The sequence below is a fragment of the Mya arenaria genome, chromosome 2, assembly GCF_026914265.1.
Source record: "Mya arenaria isolate MELC-2E11 chromosome 2, ASM2691426v1".
NCBI lineage: Eukaryota > Metazoa > Mollusca > Bivalvia > Myida > Myidae > Mya > Mya arenaria.
Window position 1 is genome coordinate 24835950 of NC_069123.1, and position 20798 is coordinate 24856747.

General features: G+C 33.3%; 3 protein-coding genes across 4 annotated transcripts in view; 2 read left to right on the top strand and 1 right to left on the bottom strand.

Moving 5' to 3' along the window:
- Nucleotides 1-1628: 1628 nt before the first annotated feature.
- Nucleotides 1629-7992, top strand: LOC128223193 (evolutionarily conserved signaling intermediate in Toll pathway, mitochondrial-like). The gene is made up of 6 exons (XM_052932487.1): nt 1629-1658; nt 3354-3840; nt 4677-4788; nt 5690-5913; nt 6969-7188; nt 7596-7992. Exons 2-6 carry the CDS (start codon nt 3397-3399, stop codon nt 7886-7888), a joined length of 1293 nt encoding a protein of 430 aa, XP_052788447.1. The 5' UTR covers nt 1629-1658; nt 3354-3396; the 3' UTR covers nt 7889-7992.
- Nucleotides 7993-9063: 1071 nt separating this feature from the next.
- On the bottom strand, nt 9064-15821 carry LOC128219669 (uncharacterized). Its single transcript, XM_052927568.1, has 5 exons — nt 15645-15821; nt 12892-12927; nt 12398-12544; nt 11935-12086; nt 9064-11136 (listed from the first exon to the last, which is right to left on the bottom strand). Exons 1-5 carry the CDS (start codon nt 15736-15738, stop codon nt 10963-10965), a joined length of 603 nt encoding a protein of 200 aa, XP_052783528.1. The 5' UTR covers nt 15739-15821; the 3' UTR covers nt 9064-10962.
- Nucleotides 15822-15922: 101 nt separating this feature from the next.
- Nucleotides 15923-20798, top strand: part of LOC128221239 (DNA repair and recombination protein RAD54B-like) — a 38062-nt gene continuing 33186 nt past the window's right edge. The window contains exons 1-5 of one of the 2 annotated variants that reach the window (XM_052929769.1): nt 15923-15956; nt 16175-16364; nt 16895-16932; nt 18108-18352; nt 19479-19546. In XM_052929769.1, the coding sequence (XP_052785729.1) occupies nt 16245-16364; nt 16895-16932; nt 18108-18352; nt 19479-19546 (471 nt within the window). In that variant the 5' untranslated portion in view covers nt 15923-15956; nt 16175-16244. The remainder of the gene's footprint in view (nt 15957-16174; nt 16365-16894; nt 16933-18107; nt 18353-19478; nt 19547-20798) is intronic. The other variant, XM_052929778.1, reaches the window with a different exon arrangement.

A 20798-nucleotide genomic window follows, 5' to 3' on the forward strand; every position in this document is an offset into this window, starting at 1 on the left:
CATTCCTGGTGTAGAATTTCAGTACCTTGGGTAGTGGTAATTAACAATTACTTATGCCCGTATACTGGTTAAGGGACGACTTTCACTGGTAAATAGAGGTATACTGAATGTATTCCAATGAATTTTGCAATAAAAAAGTTACGCTCCTGATCTGAAAATCAGTGTGATAAGATTTATAATGTATGCTTATTTAAAGAACGGAGTCATTTGCCAGTCATACTCAGAAAATCCACTGAAACGACAGTGCACTGTACCAATAATTGACCCACTTCAGAAAACTGTTATTTTTAAATAAAAATTTAATAAATGTGTTCGACTAATAACAAATTATTTTATTAATTTCTATTCTCTATCAATCTGAACATGTTGCTCTGTTAAAAGTGTTTTGGGTTAAGATATTATCCATTTTGTTAAGAGGTAAAAAATCGCTAATCGCCCACTGGAAGAAATGTGGCTCAACTTGGTGCAATTTAAAAATTGATAATTAAATGCTTACTTTCAGAGAAAAAAATGTTTTTCTTGTAAACAACTTCATTTGATTAATGAAAATGTTAAACATGGGATTTACAGGGTGGGCGATTAACTGGTATGTGCGAACAAGTAGTCCCTAACCAGTCCCTATAACTCCCAATATACAGTATTGAGTTATAAATTTTCCAACCACAAACTATTAACATTATATTATCTCTATTTCTCCTAATTTACCTATTCTTTTTTCATTAATCTGTGTTTAACATTGTTCATGTTAACTATTTCAAACAATTGGTTATTATGTTGTTGCTTTTTATATTCATATTTTAAAAAATGTTAAAGTTAACTAGTTTTGTATGATAAATAATAAATCTATGATAAATAAATGTTGCATTTATTTTATAACCTTGATATTAAAAAGGCTTTATATTTGTTCAGACAGCTGTGTGATTAGGGTATTGGACTCTGGATTATAGGGTCCTGGGTCTGTCCCCCACTCGTTACTTTGTTCAAGAGATCTGGGGCAGTAATATTGAAAAAAAAAAAAATTGTTGTAACTTTCCTTCTTGTTGACTCAGACTTGAGACTGTTTATAATCATGGCCCATGGCTTTAACCCATGAATGGTTAAATTAAACCAGATTTTAAAACTATTCATTTTAGTCCCTATAAAAATGGGCTGTATAGGTGTGTTTTTTTTACTCAACTGCACTTATAATTAAGTGTTACAGCAACGGCTTCTGTTAATATTTGGTACCAGTAGCTCCTTGCCTGGCCCTCAGAATTATCAGATACTCAGTACTGGTTTAAAACTAAGAAAAATTATCTCCCGTGTATCAGTGTTTTGCACCTTGCACATAAAAACACCCAAGGCTCTATTCGAAAAGAGAGTATCAACCCCAATATTATAATTATCTCATTCTGGTTCTAAAACTCTTATATCTACATGTATATATGTGATTGAAAATTGCAACCACTTCTCAATCACGTCGCTTTTAAGTTATTAACGCACAGGAGGCAGAAGCAAACTAGATTATGTTTTCCTACCCTATACATACAGTTTGCTTATGTTCATGTTGGTCAATCAATTAATAATAGTGATTTGTAACCAAAATGAAAGGGAGATAAATCCCAAAAAAGCCGGCGGTGTGTCAGATAAAAACACCAACATGAATCAATCCACATAAGGTCAGTTTTTAATTATTTTCTTATTTTATGAAAACTGTTATGAAAATAATAACTATTTCTGCTTTCCAAATAATTTTACAACACCTTAAGAAATACTGCATGTATTTAGGAGACTGGCAAAGTCTCCGGATAGGAAGAAAAATAGGCAGTTTACTAAGTAAACCATTACTCGTTTCATGTTTTTTTTCGGATAATTGTGTTTCCTTTTTTTATATTTTTTATTGACAACTACCAGTGTCTAAACTTATGAAAAATTATTTTATGACAGTAAGAATACAAATTCATCACAACAGCACAGGAGCAACTCCACATGACATGTCTAAACTGCTTGCATCGTTATGCACCAGTCAATTGTAACCACGGCCCCCCAAGGTTTGGGGGGATAGCCGGGGAAATGGGCTGTGTTTTTACCCTCCCGGTGGCCCCGCAGTGCCGGGTGAATGCAGTGGTTTTGTATTTGCGCCAAATTTAGCGGGGAATGTGCCTCACTTAGGGTCCCTGGGGTGCGGGGACATTTGGCAGGGATTTTACCATCAGTTCGTTTCCGCAGGGCGGAAGTTTTACCTGGGCTTGGCTGGACCGAAAGTCAAAGTCCCCGCAATTCCCCGGACCTGGAGGAGCAGTGGTTACAATTGACAAGTGCATTACAACTACAATAATGCACATTTAGGAAACTTTTTTTATCATTTGGATATTCATTTTGTTCCCTAAGCACCACAAGTCAACCGATCCATGCCAATGTAAAATAAATTCTTCAACTGTAACATAAAAAAACTTAACACTTCAGTGTTAAATATAAACACAAAAAGTACACATTAATTAATTTAGCCAAATCCCTTTCTCTTTTTATACTTTTGTATTTCATGAAACACTAAATCAGATTGACATCCGTCAACAAAGCATGGCCATTTTGAAACTGTCCAGTAGGTGCCTGTTATTTTTCTGCTAAATATACTGTTATTTTTCCGCTTAATATACTTAGCACTGGAATCTGTCATTCTTGGCTAGGAAAACAACAAGTGGCGTATGGATGCGCAGAGTCGCCAAATAAAAAATCGTCAAAGACTCTGAAGCGGCTGTTTATATGGACTATGTTACAACATACTGTTATTTTTATGAGTATTATTTTATAACTAATTTGAAATGATATTTATTAAAAATTCAGAAATTTTTGAATAGGTAAGTAGTTGATCAAAGTGCTTGATAAATCTTCATAAAGTAACAGTCATGTTAATTTCCTGATATTGGTGAAACTTTAAAGGAATTGTTTAACCACAATCTTCAGCATGCACTCAGCAAGAATAAAGAAATACATCAGTTAGAATATTATCACAGATATGATCTCAGATGAAATCTCACTGCTCTCGAAAGTTCAAAATAATCAATAAAGATTAAAAACATCTTGTCAAACACAATTTCTAACATTGTTTAGTGATATAACATTGTGGAATTCTGGTGTGTGGTATACTAAACACAAGTCTAGAACATTAAGCAAACGCAAGAGGTCAAGGTAACACTTAGAAATACTAGACTGCTCATAGACAACTGTGCACAAATTCACCCCTCTAACATTTGGCTTGTGACATGCTTTATGATACATTTGCATTAGGGTATGTGCACTTATTTCTGGTAAGGCTGATGACCTTAAATTCCACATTGACATGTATTTTATCAAACTCTTTTTATATCTTGCAGATTATGCCAACAACTAGATACATGTAGATTCTAACAACTTAAAATGATGCTTAGAAAGTTTATACTAAGGAGTTCAGGATTGATTATCCAAACTGTAAATTCAGCTCAAGGAAATGGCAAGATCTTGCCTAAACAATGGAATAACATGATGACATGCTATTTGTGTCGTACAATTAATTCATCAACTGTGCAGTTCTCCAATCAAGGACACAAACGAAAATTTCAAGAATATTATACAGCAGTCTTAGCAGAGGTTCAGTCAAACAAAAGACTACAAATGCTGTCGAACAATCAAGAGATGTCAAAAGACCCGGTGTTAAAAGAAAGGGCCATGAAAAAATGGATTTTTCTAGAGGCCGTCGAGGTGTACTTAGCAAAGAATGAAGAACATCGCAGGGGCCATGTGGAGTTTATCACTGATGCCCTTGCACAGATGGAGGAACTTGGTGTTCACAGAGACCTGTCTTGCTACAAAGCTCTCCTGAAGGTTTGTATGATTGCAAAGTAGAAAGTAAAAAAATAATCTTCTAGAATTGAATTTGTCTAGCATTGTTGGATAAGCATTGTTGGATAAGCATTGTTGGATACACATGGTTTACTATTTGCATTCTATTTACTTTCTTTGAGATACCTTTTTAAGACCGCTATACACTGTTATATGCGTATATTGCGACGGGTAATTTTTCACTGCATGTTTTCTATATATATTTCCTGAGATGTGCCTCCTTTTCTATTGTCTATATATACACATATACACACATATGGATATGTCAAAATATGTATATCAAAGGATGAAAGTGTGCTAGTTCAAGTAAATTAAAGTAAATAAACGACATTGCATAGGTTTATCCTATTTTATTTGCCAACCAACTATCTGAATGTGTGTTAATGTCTTTGAGCTGGATTGATAAGGAACTTGACATTCTTTCAACTAATTAATCCAAATGTTTAAGTTTTCAACATATATTTATTTAACACAAAATGACCTAATTGTTCAGAACTTTGTTAAAGTTGACAATGTGATTAACAACATCCTTGTTAACTTTTAAACATAAAATATGTGTTCATGTGCTAGTATATTTAAACAAAGCAAATAAAATATTTGTTCATGTGCTAGTATTTTAAACAAAGCAAGTGCAGCTGAAGTTTACAGTAATATCAGATCTTGTAAGGAATGCTTTAGACCACAAGTGTATCCCTTAAACTTGTAAACCAATATAGAGTTATCAACGGTGATGTTAACAAGATTGTTTACTTTAACATAGTTTTGAACAACCTGCCCATTGAAGTTGTTTGCAATGAAAAAATGGGGTCTTTTTTCAGGTTTTGCCGAAAAAGGTAATGGTGTTAGAGACAGTATGGCAGTACGCTATGCACCACTACCCTAGGCAGCAGGACATCGTTGTGGAGCTTATGGAACAGATGGAAACAAATGGTGTGTAACTATTCAGTACTGTTTTGTGTTGCCTGTGTAGCATTGTAGACTCTTTAGGATCATGTTGTTAGTTCTTAGAATCAGTTGGGGAAACTCTAGGTGTTGTTGTTGTTTTTTTGAAGAAAAGTTCCCGGTTTTGGGAAAGCCTTGCTGTTGTTGTCTTGGTGAAGAAGCTTAAAGCTTGGCCACAACTCAAAAGCATTCAAAATATTGAAATGAAACTTTGAAAACATTTTGCAAGACACAAAAATTACATGATAAAGCCTGACTCTATAATTATGTATGTTATATTTGAAAATCAAAAAACCTGACTCTATAATTATGTATACTATATATATATATACTCTAAAATCAAAAGCCATAAATCATTGGAATAAAGAAAAAAAGGATAGCCCAAATACAGATATAACTAGATTTTTCCATTGGGGCTGGTGCAAATTATTATCACTTAGGCAAGGCCCATAACTCTAGCTTGAATATTTTTTTAACTTATATCCCTTCTTTGACTGAAAATAACAACAGACACGGTTTGGCATTTTCTCTACATGGCGTTCTTTTTTTCTCTTCATCATACTTTCTTGCTTAGAACAGAGGCCATGTTTAATAGGCTAAATAAATAAAGTTAAAATTGTACAGCAAATAAAGTGCTACATGCTTGATTGGATTGCACTTTTTTGCCCTTGTAGAGTAGAATTTTGTATGGGTCATAAGGTTCTCCATTCAGGCCTGATACCCTTCTTGGTATGTGATACTCAGAGGCTTCCTACCCAGGTTTGTAATAATTGAATATTAGTAATTTTGTCCAACAGGATTTGGATAGAGAATGAAGGAGGAATAGAAGGAAAATTACTCGTTTGTCGGAAGGCTAACTTTTGTAAAACACTTCAGTTTTTATACACAGGATTGATGGCTGACTGGGACTTTGGGGACCAGCTCATAGAGTTATTTGGCGAGCATGGACATGTGTACAGGAAGTTCCGACGTTCAATATACTGGATGCGGAAATTCCATCATCGCAACCCCTTCCAGCTTCCTCACGAACTTCCTGTCAATCCTGTAGAACTAGCCATTCTTGCTCTGAAGAAAATGGCCATAGATTATGAGAACGAGATTAAAGTCTGGAAGGTTAGCATAAGACTTATTTTTATTTTGGTCCAAAATGATGTTAATACTGCAATAAAGTAAAAGAAGCTGTGATGATTTCTTAAAAATTTCAAATCCATATCTTGGAAGGCATTGATCAGTAAATGTTCAAACTTGGTCAGAATGTTCCCCTTGATCATATCTCGACCTATTTTAAAAGTGGGTCACATGGGGTGTAAAACTAGGTCACTAGGTCGAATCTTAGAAAAATCTTTGGAACATACTAGAGGCATTATACATGGTCAAATATTCATGAAACTTTATCAGAATGTTTTCCTTGATGAACTCTTGGTCGTAAATAAAACTGGGTCACATATGATCGAAAATTAGGTCACTAGGTCAAATCTTTGAAAAATCTTGTCCGGAAACATATCATGGTAATGATTGGTCAAGTTCTGTTCAAAATTGGTCATGATGTAAACCTTGATGAAATATGGACCACTTTAAAAAGTGGGTTACATGGGGTCAAAAACTAGGTCAGTAGGTCAAATCTTAGAAAAATCTTTGTAACATACTAGAGGCATTATACATGGTCAAATATTCATGAAACTTTATCAGAATGTTTTCCTTGATGAACTCTTGGTCGTAAATAAAACTGGGTCACATATGATCGAAAATTAGGTCACTAGGTCAAATCTGAAAAATCTTGTCCGGAACCATATCATGGTAATGATTGGTCAAATTATGTTCAAAATTGGTCATGATGTTAACCTTGATGAAATATGGACCACTTTAAAAAGTGGGTCACAACATGCAACACATGTCATTTTAAAGTAGTAAAGTGCTTTAATAGTAGGAGTAAGAAAGGTTATTTTGTCATCACTTTCTATGGTGTGCCCGATATTTTAAAGGAATTATTCAATATCCTTTAGTTCTTTTGTAATCTTTTAAGGGCAATAAATGTCTACTTCTACATCCTGAATACTAGTAGCTGTTTTTATGTAGCCTCTGACACTCAATAACTTTCAATTCCAATTGTTCACCTTGCATGTAATGTTAACATTGCAAGCTATTTCGATCTTTCTATGTCATTTCAGGTGTCCGAAACAGAGGACTTGAAGGAAAACTTATTTATAGCTTCAGCACAGAGCCCTTCACAATGTGAACTCATTAACTTACATCCAGTGGACCAGCTCATGTATGTGGAGGGGGGATTCAGAGTCTGGATGAGGGAGGCTCACCAAACATACTTTATACTGCGTGCAGATTCTGACCCGAAGCTGTTTCGACAACCTACAGAGGAAGAGGAATTAGACAGTATGATTTTGTTTTTAATGCGCAGTTTAGTTTTATTTGCCAATTCTGTGTTTGAAGAAAACTTCAACTAAATAAACACAACGCAACAATTAATGTTGAATTGTGTTAAGTGTGTTATTGAACTTATTGTAAAATTAAAATTTGCAAATAAGTACAGTGGCAAAGAATCAGATTAGACATTTGGACCAAGAAGCCCAAATCCTTAAATTTTTACATGGCTCAAGCCAAGTAAATTCAAATTCAAATTTTGAGCAAGCATGACCAACATTTTACAAGTGCAGCCCTTGGGGGCATGCGCTAATTTTGACCACCACCTTAATGTATGAAATAAAACCCCGCATTATCTAGTAGCTTTGTTGTCCGTTCAGACACACTCATGGTAAAACAAAATGTTTGCTTTATTTCAGACCTTTTTGAATTTGAGACGATATTTGATACAGAGAAGCCAAAGGCACTGGTACCTAGACCGAATATTCATCAGCAGGAGGACGGAACAATTCTGGCAATGTGCATCACACAGACAGGGTGTAAAGACTCCCTCATATCATGGATAAGATGCTTGCAGGAGAGGAATCCTAAATTGGCAAAAATTCAGATAGTATTCAGACTTGCTACTTCAGAGGATTTGTTTTTAGTTCCGACGTCATCTGAAACACAACCGGTTGTTAATATTTCTAATGAAGAAAATAAGAAATCTTGATAAGTTTTATATGTATTATTTTATTTATTCTAAGCTCTTTTTGTTGCTGTATTAAAGGCTTTGCAAACTTTTACTGTTAAGTGAAGTTTGAAATAAAATGATAGAAAAACAAAGATTGCACATGAATCAATCATTTTGCTAAGATTTAAAGGTGTTTGTAGATAACCTCATGTTATCACATGTTTCAACTATATGTCTGTATACATGAACAAGTTTGGTAAAGATCAGATAGAAGGCAAAAAAGTATCAATTTGATCAAATTGGAAATTAAAAGGGTCATAAATCAGAATTGATTGAACCAGTCTAGAAAGGCTAAGTTTGGAATGGTTGAATAGTAAATGCATATGCGGAGGCTCTTCTTAAAGTGTGTGCTCTCAAGCAAACAACTCCAGCAATTATAAATGTAAACAGTTTAAAATATTCAACATGGTATTCAGTAAATTGTAAAGCAATATTGAACATTTTATTGAAAGATATTGATTGGAAGCCTTTCTATGTGCAGTTTGTAACAATGTCATTTCCCAAGCTTTTGATATGGAACAAAGGTGGCATATGGTAATAGGACTCTGTCCATCAGTCCAACACCACAGTTTCTGATCATTATCTTGCGAATGCTTAGACCCAGGGACCTCATACTTGGAAGGCATGTTGGTCATGACCAGTAGTAAACCCTATATAATTTGAGGTAAATGGGTAAAAGGTCAAGGTTGAGCTGAAAATCTTTTTGATCAATAACTGAAGAACACCCAGGGACATCAAACTTGGTAGACAAGTTGGTGACCAGCAAATGAACCCTTATTATTATGTGATCAGTGAGTTGAAAGTTAGAAGGCTGAGATGACAAGGAGCTGAAAATATGTATTTGATTATTAATTGAAGAACACTGAGGCCCAGGGACCTCAATTTTTGTAGGTAGGTTGGTCATGACCAGTAGATGAATGCTATTGACTTGAAGGTCAAAGTTGTGGTTACATTTAGCAGAGAATCCTTTTCTGATCAATATCTGAAGAACACTGCAGCCCAGGCACCTCAAAGGTCATACTTAGAGGTCAATTGACTATCTTTGCAACAAGTTCAAATAAGGGGAATTTGCCATGTTTCAGTGACAGTTCTTGTTTCCCCTCTTGTATAGTATCTAAAAATGTTTGCCTTTAGAAAACAACAAATGTAGATAAATAGTTTTATTGCAAACCGAAATTGTATAAAAAGATTCCTGCTTTTGAAGTAAGAAAATAACACACATAATTATGACAAATATCACAGAAATGTTTACTCTGATTTACATTACAATAAAAATTGAATTAAACAAGTAAGGAGAGTTTAAACAACATTTGATTTTCATGACAAAGGGTGACAAAAATGTTCACCCCAATGACTGTGCTCAAGACCATTACAAGGTTACTTTGTAGATATTGTTAACAGAGCACAGAATATTTCCGAGAAAGAAACAATTGAACTTGAATCTTGCTGCTGATGAAAAACTTTTATACATTATTTTCCGAAGTTTTTTTTCGTTACCTTAATTTTGTATAGAAATTATTTTGTTTCTGCTGTAAAGGTTTTTCAAAATGTATTTTCCTCAAAGACTAGATACAAGTGGATGGATCATACATCAATAACGGTTTTTCTCATTTACAAGTGGACGGATATACATCTATCACCTATATAACAATAATTAGTAACAAATTATTTATAATTCTAAATGTCTACTACAACACAAAGAAACCCAACTATTGTTACAACATCACTAGTCAAAATGTATACATAATAAGAACATAATAAGAACATATCAAGAAATATTGCAGTACAATGATTGCAAAATGATTGCAAAACGTTGTTTAAATAAAACACTCTTGAAATATTTTTTTTACAAAAGGATACAATACCAATATGCAATATTCAAAGCTTCAACAAATCATCAACAGTACATTTTACATCTGTAAATTGAGCATTGAAAGACAAAAAAAGTTAAGTGCATCTTGTTCAATAAAAAATTAATGCAGGTAAATGTTAGTCTAAAAAATTGATTTTAATCCAGTTACAAAAATAAATCCTAAAAGTTACTGAAAAAATCCAGCAAAACTTTGATTATAAGTAGTTTTTGATTGTCTTAAATAATAAAAAAATAAACCATTAGTTAATCTCTTACTAAGTTCCAGGCCCCAATATTATGAAAATAGTCAAATCTCAATCTCAGTCTCAACTCATTTTACCACATGGATCCACAAGATATTAAAAATCATACTAGTATATGTTTTTACACCTTTTAAAAGAGCATTCTTTCATTGAATAAGTTGATTTAAAACTTTGGTCATGATTCCAAAAAAATATTCTGCAGCAAGGATAAGGTACATCTCAATGTTTTAAACAGTAACTAATATATTTTTAGTTATAGAATAAATTTTCTTTGAAATATTGACTAAATGTTTTTATCAACATATTCTATGAGGAAATGTGGTTTAAAATACTAAAAGCATTCAAGATTTTAATCGTAGTGTGCTTTTATGTGGTAAAATGAGTTGAAACTGAGATTGAGATTTGACTTCAATATTTTGTGATATTGGGGTCAGCTTTTTTGTTTGTCTTTAAGACACATTAACCTTCTACCACACTTGGAATATATATATAAAAAAACACAAAGTTATAATCTACAAAAAATCAGATCATATTCCTTGAAACACCAAAAACTCCAGGCAATCGGAGCATCTCAGCTATTTTCCTTAGACACTACCTGGGATGTATATGGATGGTTTAAAATGTCAGAATTCTTGACATTTAACTATGCTGCAGTAATTTCAATATAGCAGTTAAGCCTTGGGACATAAGTCTTAGGAATCTTAATGATTGATGCAATAATACACTTCACTGGGAATCAATTTTAATGAAGTAATAAGAATAACATGTTGAAGCACTACAATTAATTAAAATATCATAATTAAATTTATGAACTACATGTAATTTTACTCCTGCATAAGCATACATCTGAGGCTCTTTGTATGGTGGAGATGGCCGAGGTGTTCCAATTGAACTCCAGGAAGTGATTATTTCCCTTTAAAACATTTCCACAGAATGGTTTACAATTCTTCATGATTGTGAGCCTGGCGAACTGGTATACTATCAGGCTTGGACTGCTTCACTGGTTCTTTCTTGGAGTCATTGCTGCTTGATGACCCAGCTACCCGAACCTTTTTACCAGGATTGATTTTAAAACCCTCTGTCTCAGGATCGTAAGTGATACTCCCATCTTCCTAGAAATGGCAAATTGATTTTTCTAATATTTTATTATACATGAACAGACTACCCTTGATTACCACCAACATGCTTATATAGGGAGTGTGGGGGTACCGTATACCGGTGTATGTGTCAAAGAGACATTAACCTAGTTTCCATCCCCAGCAAGAACATTTGCTTTTGCATTAAAGATGCACTCTTACTCCCAAATAAGATTTACCACAATTAAAAGAATTGTTTTTATATACCAAAAAGGATTCATGAATAAAAGTCCAAAACAGTGGTTCTTATGAAGCATACCGAGTTGAATTTGAAAGAAAGGTGCAGAAAACAAGGTATTTCTATCTTATGAGATGATATTAGATCGCACTAAATCTTTTAGCAATTGCAAATAATTTATTATTTTTGGCTTTTTCAGCTATTAAATACACGGTTACAATCTTGTTATCAGTAATAAATATTTGCCATAAATGCATTATCCAGTATGTAGTTATAGGTTTATCATTCAAAAATTATGTTTGTTATACATGTGTATGAATTGATTTTGAATAAGAATGTCGCTTTAAACAAAAAATTACCACCACGACTGGTTTCCATGAACGTTACGTCACCTTAGTGCAATAACTCAATAACTGCATATAGAAATAGAAGCAGATATTGAGTTATTGCACTAAGGTGATTTAAGTACTTATCATGTAAACTTGAAATTGACTTGACAATCATTTGTTAAGTATGAAGTCCATGGCATGGTTTGCTTTACACACATGCATGACTTATAGTAAATGAGTATAAGCTTAAAAAGAATAAACCCTTACATCTTTCATGTTTTCAATAGGTCGCATTGGTGCGCAGGCCTTAATGATTTTACCGCAGATTAAGCTGGCCATCTCCATGTATGATGTCTGTTTCCCCTGTGCGTGCAACCTTCCGTATTCCCCAATAAGTGCAGCCTCAAGGCCTTCATCCTCTGAAGAAGAATTGCTTGAATTTAGAACTGTCAAATACATCAAAAACTTCCAAATATATCAACTATAAATGTAAATAACAGGAGTATATTGAATTTAGGAATTAATACAAGCATATTTTCACACTACATATATTTCACACACACACATTCTAAATATGGTATTACCAAGTTAAAAGATTCTAAAACAAGTCTTTCAAAATTTAATAATATTAAGAAACAGAAGTGTGACACAGTAATCCAAAGTAAAACAACTCTTCGCAGGGGAGACAGAAATAATATCAAATTGAAATATTTGCTATGCATATACATACTGGTGATATGCTTGCAGATTTCCACACTTCTGGATGCTTTGAGCTCATACTTGTCAAGAACTTGTTTTTCACAGACCTGAGCTAGTGCACGAGTCACAGTCTCACCAATACCTCGTGTTGGTTTTTTCCGCAACATGCGATCAATTTCTATAATGATTCAAGAGCATCATTTTAAACAAATTAAGTCTCACTCTCTCAATTTTGGCCTTACTGTTGAATATTTCTTAAAAAGTAAATATAAGCAACCATCAACTTGTTTTATCATTAAAAACTATTATCTTCTACTGAATTTAATTCCAACATTTTTATCATAATTTACATATAATAGGCTCAACGCAAAACAGACTCAACTCCATATAAAAGGAAGGAATTTTACATCTCTCCTGTTCAGAGGCCGTGATGTGAATTAAATTATATCATTGTTAAAACCTCAGTTTTGCCATTAACAAAAATACAATACACAATTGTACAAGCAAAACAAAATCACCTTGTACCTTTCACTGTAACTTGACAACCCAAGCAGTACACATCTGAAAAACAGAAAGAACAAAGTAGCCCCAAAGGTAGACATCAGGATTCTTGTGAAGTATTTTGTCCATCAAAATCCTAAAACTTAAATAAAGATCTCACTGACATGCATGTATAAGTTTACTCTCTCATGTTTGATAGCAGTTCTGCCTTGCATACTGAATCTTGTGCAACAAATTGAGTACATTGTTCATAAATATATGCATATTATAACTTTTGAAGCCCACTCAATTAAATATATTGCTATTTTAAACTGAAGCAAATAATTCTATGCAAAACTACTTTTGACTTAAGCAAACAACAACCTGAAAGCATATGATAAATATTTAAAACATTTGTTTACTTAATGTGCCCATTATTGCTTACTTGTGATAAAACAATTATCAAATATTGTTGCAAAGTGGATCGTTTAGAATAGAGTGTTGTCAATGATAATAATATTGCTATTTGGCTTTATTCTTTATTAATAGAAAAAAATGGCAGAACAGTATAAATAATTTTAAATTCAGCTTAAAATGTAAATCTTATCATTACTAAATTTTTTTTTAAAAAAATCAAAAACGGAACATAAGAATTCATCAAACATTTTTTATGAATTTGGACTTCCAATTACACGGTCAAAAAAATTGATCAATATATTCTAGCTGACATATTACTTCACATGATCGATTATAATTTAAGACCAATATTAATCCCTACTGCCTATATGTATTTATTTTTTAATACATATTGGTACTCACAAATAGACTAGTCACACATTAATAATTGTTTTGATAGAAATTACTTTTTTTCGCTACTGTTTCTGAAAATGTCAGCAAAATCTAGAAAATTTAAATAACTTATCCATATTATATAAACAGCTGCTTCAGAGTCTTTGATGATTTTTGTTTGAGCGACTCTACGCATCGTTACAGTAACAAAATGAATGTCAAAATATATTTAACAAGAGCTGTCGTAAGACTTCGCTGCTTTGACTTTGAAGTGAATACAATAACAATGTAATATTACCAAGTTTGGTCTGTTTATTTCAAACCTAACTAAAATTATTCAATACATAAGGTGACTTTTATGCTGCCCTCCCTCCACCCGAAAAATGACGCAAGTCATTCAAATAACTTGATTTCCCATTATGAAAATGTGGTAAAGAATATACAAATATGCTATTCAAAATAAATTAAAATAAAATTTAAAAAAAAATATATATATATTCAAGGGCCATTTAGTATAGCCCTCCTTGTTTTCCCTTGGTTAAAAACTGGATAAGATTCAATGTAAAAATGTGCCTGTCAAAAGAAATTTTAAAAAAAGCCCGCCCGAACAATGACGCTAGTCTTTCAATATGAAAATGCGGTTAAGAATATATTAAATATGTGCCTTTCAAAAGAAATTAAATAATAAAAAAGAAAAAAAAAATCATTCAAGGGCCATAATTTGTATTTAGGGTTAAAATGGAGTTATGTTTCTTGTTGTAAGATGGTCGTAAACAATTTTGAATTTTATTAAGTGCATTGAATGAAAGGTATGATAGAAGTTTTTTTATTAAAATCCCAACTTGCCCTTAACTTTTACTTGCCTAAAACTTTAACCTAAGTCAATCAGGGGCCACAACTTGTATTAAGGATATGGAGTTATGTAACCTCATTGGGTGATGGTCGTGAACAATTGTGTGAAGTATTAAGTCAATTGAATGAAGGGTATAGAAGTTATTTATAAATATTCCAACCTGCCCTAAAACTTTAACCTAAGTTTCATAGTCAATCAGGGGCCATAATCTGTGTAAAGAATAATATGGAGTTATCTAACCTCATCATGTGATGGCTCTGAACAACTGTGTGAAGTATTAACTCAATTGAATGAAAGGAATTGGACTTATAAGTGAAAATCCCAACTTGCCCTAAAACTTTAACCGGACACCGACGCCGAGGCGAGTAGTATAGCCCACCTATTCTTCGAATAGTCAAGCTAAAAATCCTTAACGCGCTATTGTTGTGGCTATAATTAGATTACATTATTAAGTACCTCCTAGCAATACTTTTCAAAGATTTTTCTAGCAAGCTTAAGAAGATATGAGATTTTCTAACCAACTACTCATTACTATGCTGTAATTTCTATTTATGTAATGCTACTTACAATGTTGCAGTGGTATGTCAACTAACGGAACCGTGCGCATGTGGTTTGACTGTACGGCCAGGAAAACGAATTTATGTTATCAACAGTACGTGCTCTAATCAATTTATTATGATTTGTTACATATGTTTGTTATTCATGTCGAAAAATTTCATTGAGCTAATGTCACTTATAATCCTATAGTTGACTTTAAATAAAGACTGTTGCATCTAGTATCCAGGTGCATAGCTAAGGCCAATGTGAAATTACTCAGATCAAATGACAGACAGCATATTAACCCCTTCACCCTCTATCCCTAGCTACAATAATGAGCGATGAGGAATCCTTTTTTATTAATTTGAGTTTTCTAGTTTCCCTGTCTTGAATCTGCCATAATAAAAAAAATCGTCACAGACTTGTTGATGGCCATTTAGGTGGACTACCACTACACACTTCGGTTCTTATGTCAAATTAGTTTTTTAGTATGGCAGAAACTTTGACCTGCAAAATTTCATTTTGCCACTGCATATTTGCGTTGAGTCAGCTGCGCACCTGGTTTCCAGTACAGTATCTATTAATTTTACTAATTGAATATTTCAATTAACTCAATTACCATCTTCAATTCCTTTCGGTTTCTCCAATGACCATACTTCTCCAAAAGTGAATATGACCGCACATAAAGAAAGAAATATATTATTTCCGTCCATTTTTGCAAATTCCAATAGCTGACAAGTTTTATATCGATTTAATTCAATCAATATTTGAAAGGACACGTCTCAAATTGAAAGCGTCCTTTTTCCGGAAGTGGAGACGGTACTATGTATCTCCCGTATTTTACCGTACACAAGCACTACCGTACACAAACAATTTTCCTGTCACAATCAAGGGACTGAACTCAAACAATATCGCGGAAAAGTTGAAAAAGGTATTTATAACGCTTTGACGCAAAATATCATTCATTATTATCTGTGAGTTTTTTTTGTTATGTTGAATTATTGTAAGTTAAAAAAGTTGCCCTTTCTCAACTTGCATGTTACAGAAACCTTATAGGATTAAAATACATTCTACATTTTTGTTGATTCGTACCAAGTTGAATCGATCCAGCTTAGTTTCGCACATAGCAAATTTGTTTTAATTTTACAGAAACTGCTAATATACTGTGGCGCATACTAACGTACATGCAAGGGGCAAACCAGCAGTGAAATCTTAAACTATGCGTCGATCAGCAGCCCCTAGTCAGACTGGGAATCGGCCCAAGTTTGTGGCCCCTCTCCTCGGCAACAGAACTGCATCTCTGACTGAAACGGACAGAACAGATCGCAAACCTGTCAAAGTGAATGTTTACTTCAATTATTGTTTGTTTGCATATAATAAATTGAGACTTATTTTATCATACTCTTTTTACTTCCCATATGTTTATTTGTTTAAGCCATTTGTCACTTATCACTAGCAATGCAACTTTCAAATGCTAGTCCAAATAATTGTACTTTGACAGATCTTTTTTACAATTTTTGACATGGCAAATCCTTGGAAGAATTCCGTATAGCACATCTATTATTTAAGACTATTTCAAATTCATGTTTACTTTCATTATGTGATACACTTGTGTAAAGACACATTGACATATTTCATTTGAATTAGTAAGTTTTCTTGGAATACAATATTTTATTTTATCAAGTATGTAAAGACACTTTATATATATATATATATGTATATGATTAAAATGATAAAAGAAATTCTCTTTCCATGAAAGTATTGTGTAAAATGTCAGCAATTGAATTCCCATCAAGAAATATTATAAATCCCAGATTGCAGACAGCCATCTCAAATTTATGTAAGCATACACATATTTTTCCATTGCAGCAGACCCATGTGCTGAAGAGGATTTTTCCTAACCCAGAGTAAGTAAAACAAAACATGTACATTAAGTGTCTGTTGTAAACAAACTTTTAATATGGTTTAAAGCTTAAAAATAAGGGTAGCATGCTGCCGAAGAGGGGCTGGGTGCCAAGGGAGAAAAGGGTGCATTGTATCAGGCTGTGATGAATTTGAACTGTATGAATTTGACAGGAAATGTAAACAATTTTGTGTAATTAAGATAATATTAGGTTGCAATTGGTGAATTGCCAAATACGTAATCTTGGCTTTTTCTTTATTTTAATTGAAATTAAAGAATATTTGATTATCTGAATTTATTCAATTCTATGAAGGCAGAAGTGTGCACATCATGCTCTCAATGAGGTGAAACCAAAAAGGGCACCTTTTTGTTATGTTATGGAGGAATACATATAAATTAAGAACGACACTAAATGTGCTCTAACTATTTATTGCGACATGTATTGTACGATATCTAAACTAGAACTGATAAGCATGTGGCTGTGCCTAGGTATTTAACTCACTAGGGTAGATAACGCTTAGATGATAAAGCTATCATGTAACACCTTTCATAACTCTTTAGCTAAAACCAGAACTTCTTGTGCTTTAATCAAATAATATCTGTGAGTTGAGAATTTATTGAAAATGGGATGCTCTGTTGAAACACACTCGCTTAAAGGGACTATACACCAGAGTGGCACCAAAAAAAAAATTGTTCTGTAACAAATCTCAGATGAATTATTTAATAAAATGTTTTACTCTTTGATATCATAATTGTAAAAAAAATGGGTCGAAGACCGGGTTCAAACCGGTGTGGCCAAAATTGCTGTCCAGTGTTATATCCACTGTGCTACAAAGGCTTACCCTAAACAGTTGGAATATTTAATCTATAGAACTAACTTGGTAATATCACGTGATAACATTGACTAGCCAATCACTTTTTTAATGGAAAAGTACGAAAAAACTGCAAAAATAAATTAATTGTAAACTATGTGGTACTTCAGTTAGTATGTTTTAATGCATTGTACACATCGATACCAAGTTTATGTCAGTTTTCAACAATTTTCTCTTTTTTTTGGCTATTTCATCATACGGAGTGCAGCCCCTTTAAGCAGTACCAGGGTGAGAATCATGTCTTAAACAGTTGTCATCATCTTAAGTGTACTAGTGACGTTGTATTTGTATGTGGAATGAATTACAGGCTAGATTCTGCTGACAAAATTGCTGATGTGACATGCATTGAAAGAGCAGAAGAGGTTGACCCAGTTGTGAAGAAGCCACGATTTCAGGCCCCTATTGCAGGAAGCGGCCCTAGTGTTACTCTCCCTGCTGCATCTAGCAGTGCAAGAGTATCTGCACATGTGGAGGCAAAAAGAACAGGTTTTACCGCACCTGTAGTGAGCAACAAGAAGGATAACAAAGGCGCTGGTGACAGCGAAAATGCTAGTAAGTATTACAAAAATATTTTTTTATTAACTGATTTAAATAAGTTAGCTGGTTGCTTTTGTTTGGAACTTTATTTGTTGTTTATATAATAATATTCCAGATAAAGTTTGATTAAAATATTAAGTAAGAAGATTTTGATATAATGTGTTACTGTAAAGTCAGTTCACATTTACCTTTTTACTTTGTTTTTGTTAAGGATGCAAACTGAATTTGTCAGTCTTACATCTAAATGAAACAAATTTTGACAAAAGGTTTGCAAATAATTGTATTTAAAATGATAATTTAAATATTTGCAGCCTTTTATACCATAACAAATCTTCAAATAACATTTTTACATTAAAATTCAGATTTTCAATGCAGTGTTGAGTCTTTTGTCTCAAACTCAGACTCTAGAATAAGACTCTTTAGTAAATATTGGCCTAGACTTTCTCTTTCATTTTGAGAAAGTTCTATCATACTATTATTATTTATTATATATATATGTATGTTTAAAAATAATAGTAATATAATGGTTTCACTTCATTAAATCTCATGCAGGGCTTTTTCACCTTCTTTGCTAGGGGCCGAAATTAGGCTACTTCACAATTGGGAAAAATGGCATATTTTCCCAATTCCCAGATATTTTTTTCCCACTTCCCAGATATTTTTCCCAAAAAGGTAGATCTTTCTTCAAAAATTTACAATAAAAATGTATTCTATTTGCGCAAATTATTCTGTTTATCTTTTAAGTTAACAGAAGAATGCTGTATAATTAAAACATTATTCCAGGACCATTTATTCCATATATTTGTATCAATTCTTCCCCTCAATTAAGACTCAACTCTATGAAGATTAAAACTAATCTCTCTCCCTCTCTTTTTATTGCGTCATGTTAAAAAAGAGATGTCACAGACATGATTTCTCCCCCAATAAGATCTACATGTGTATTAATTGGAAGTCCATACGTTTTAAAAGGTGTCGTCAATCCTCATATGTGGAATTTCCCAATTTGAGAACTTTACCAATTTGAATTTCCCAATTTGCAGAATTTCACGCGTTTAAATTTCCCAAAATGAAAAGGCTAGGCCTCTTCACAATTTTTGGTGAAAAAGCCCTGTCATGTAATACTGTTTCTTTACCTTTTCAGCACCAGAGGAGGCTTCATCGCAGTGTGGATATTTCAATGTTGTCTGGTGTAAACGCTCAAACAAAAAGGTAGGTAACATTCCATTTTAGTACTGACTTGCAGACTTCTTAAAGGTATTGAGCCATTTTTGACAACAATCGGGTGGTCCAGCATTTCAAACTTCAATGAATACAAGTATTAAAATAGATATGAAGATTTTACACCAAAAATGTTTGTTAATCTGACAAGAAATATGAAGAATATATAAGCCTTATAGCTGTATGTTGAATAGTCATACCAATTCATAAGATATGGATTAAGAAAATTTCTTAACATCAGGCTGCACAATGTATTTATATGTTATTGTTTATGAAGGTCTTTCTGTGCCCATTGGCTGCACAATGGCTTGACAAAGATATAAAACACATGAGTTGAACTTGGCAGAATTTGGCCAGTTTGTGATAAATGGCCCCTGTGCTCATACGCTTATAAATTGGCAAATTGTTTAGAACTTGGTTCAAGATTACAGCATGATTAACGACATCATTGTTAACGTTTAAATGTGAATTATTTAATGTTGTGCTCACATATTTAAATGTAATCAGGACAATTGAAACATTTGTCAACAATTTTGTTAGTAATACAGCAGATTATCCATTAGAATTCCAGAGCAGTAAAGATTTGAAAATTAACAATGATGACGTTACCAATTTGTTAACTTAATGAAAATCTGAAAAATAGGCCCAATGTCTCTCAGTTGCAACTCAGGCCAATTATTTTGCAATGGCCCAGCTCCAACATGTATTAACCTCTGTTTAATTGATGGCCTTTACTTTATTCCTTTTTGTGTCGCCTGAAAAGACGACATATAGGGGTTACTTTTGTCGGCGGCGGCGTCCGCATCCCATTTTCGCTTGTCCGGGGTATATCTCCTAAACTATTAATGGTATCAACTTGAAATTTCATATGTAGATAGATCTAATTGAGGGCAAGTGCAATGCACAAGAACTGTTACTCTTGCTTCCATATTTTTAGAGTTATTGCCCTTTGTTATTTTTCATGCTTAAAGTTTTGTCTGGGGCATATTTTGTAGAATATAAGAGTTATCAACTTGAAACTTCATATGTAGATAGATCTCATGGAGGGCAAGTGCAGTGCACAATAACAGTAACTCTGGCTTCTTAGTTTTAAAGTAATTGCCCTTTGTTAATTTCCATGCTTAAAGTTTTGTCCGGGGCATATCTTGAAGAATATAAGAGGTATCAACTTGAAACTTCATAGCTAGATAGATCTCATTGAGGGCAAGTGCAGTGCACAAGAACCGTATCTCTTGCTGCCATA

Excerpts from the sequence above, each read along its gene's own strand:
- LOC128219669 (XM_052927568.1), bottom strand. The coding sequence starts at position 15,738 with ATGGACGGAAATAATATATTTCTTTCTTTATGTGCGGTCATATTCACT. Across the intron at positions 12,928-15,644 it reads ACCGAAAGGAATTGAAGATG|ATGTGTACTGCTTGGGTTGT; the intron begins GTAATTGAGTTA and ends TCTGTTTTTCAG. Across the intron at positions 12,087-12,397 it reads AATCTGCAAGCATATCACCA|AGGATGAAGGCCTTGAGGCT; the intron begins GTATGTATATGC and ends ATTCTTCTTCAG.
- LOC128223193 (XM_052932487.1), top strand. The coding sequence starts at position 3,397 with ATGATGCTTAGAAAGTTTATACTAAGGAGTTCAGGATTGATTATCCAA. Across the intron at positions 4,789-5,689 it reads GGAACAGATGGAAACAAATG|GATTGATGGCTGACTGGGAC; the intron begins GTGTGTAACTAT and ends TTTTATACACAG. Across the intron at positions 7,189-7,595 it reads AGAGGAAGAGGAATTAGACA|ACCTTTTTGAATTTGAGACG; the intron begins GTATGATTTTGT and ends GCTTTATTTCAG.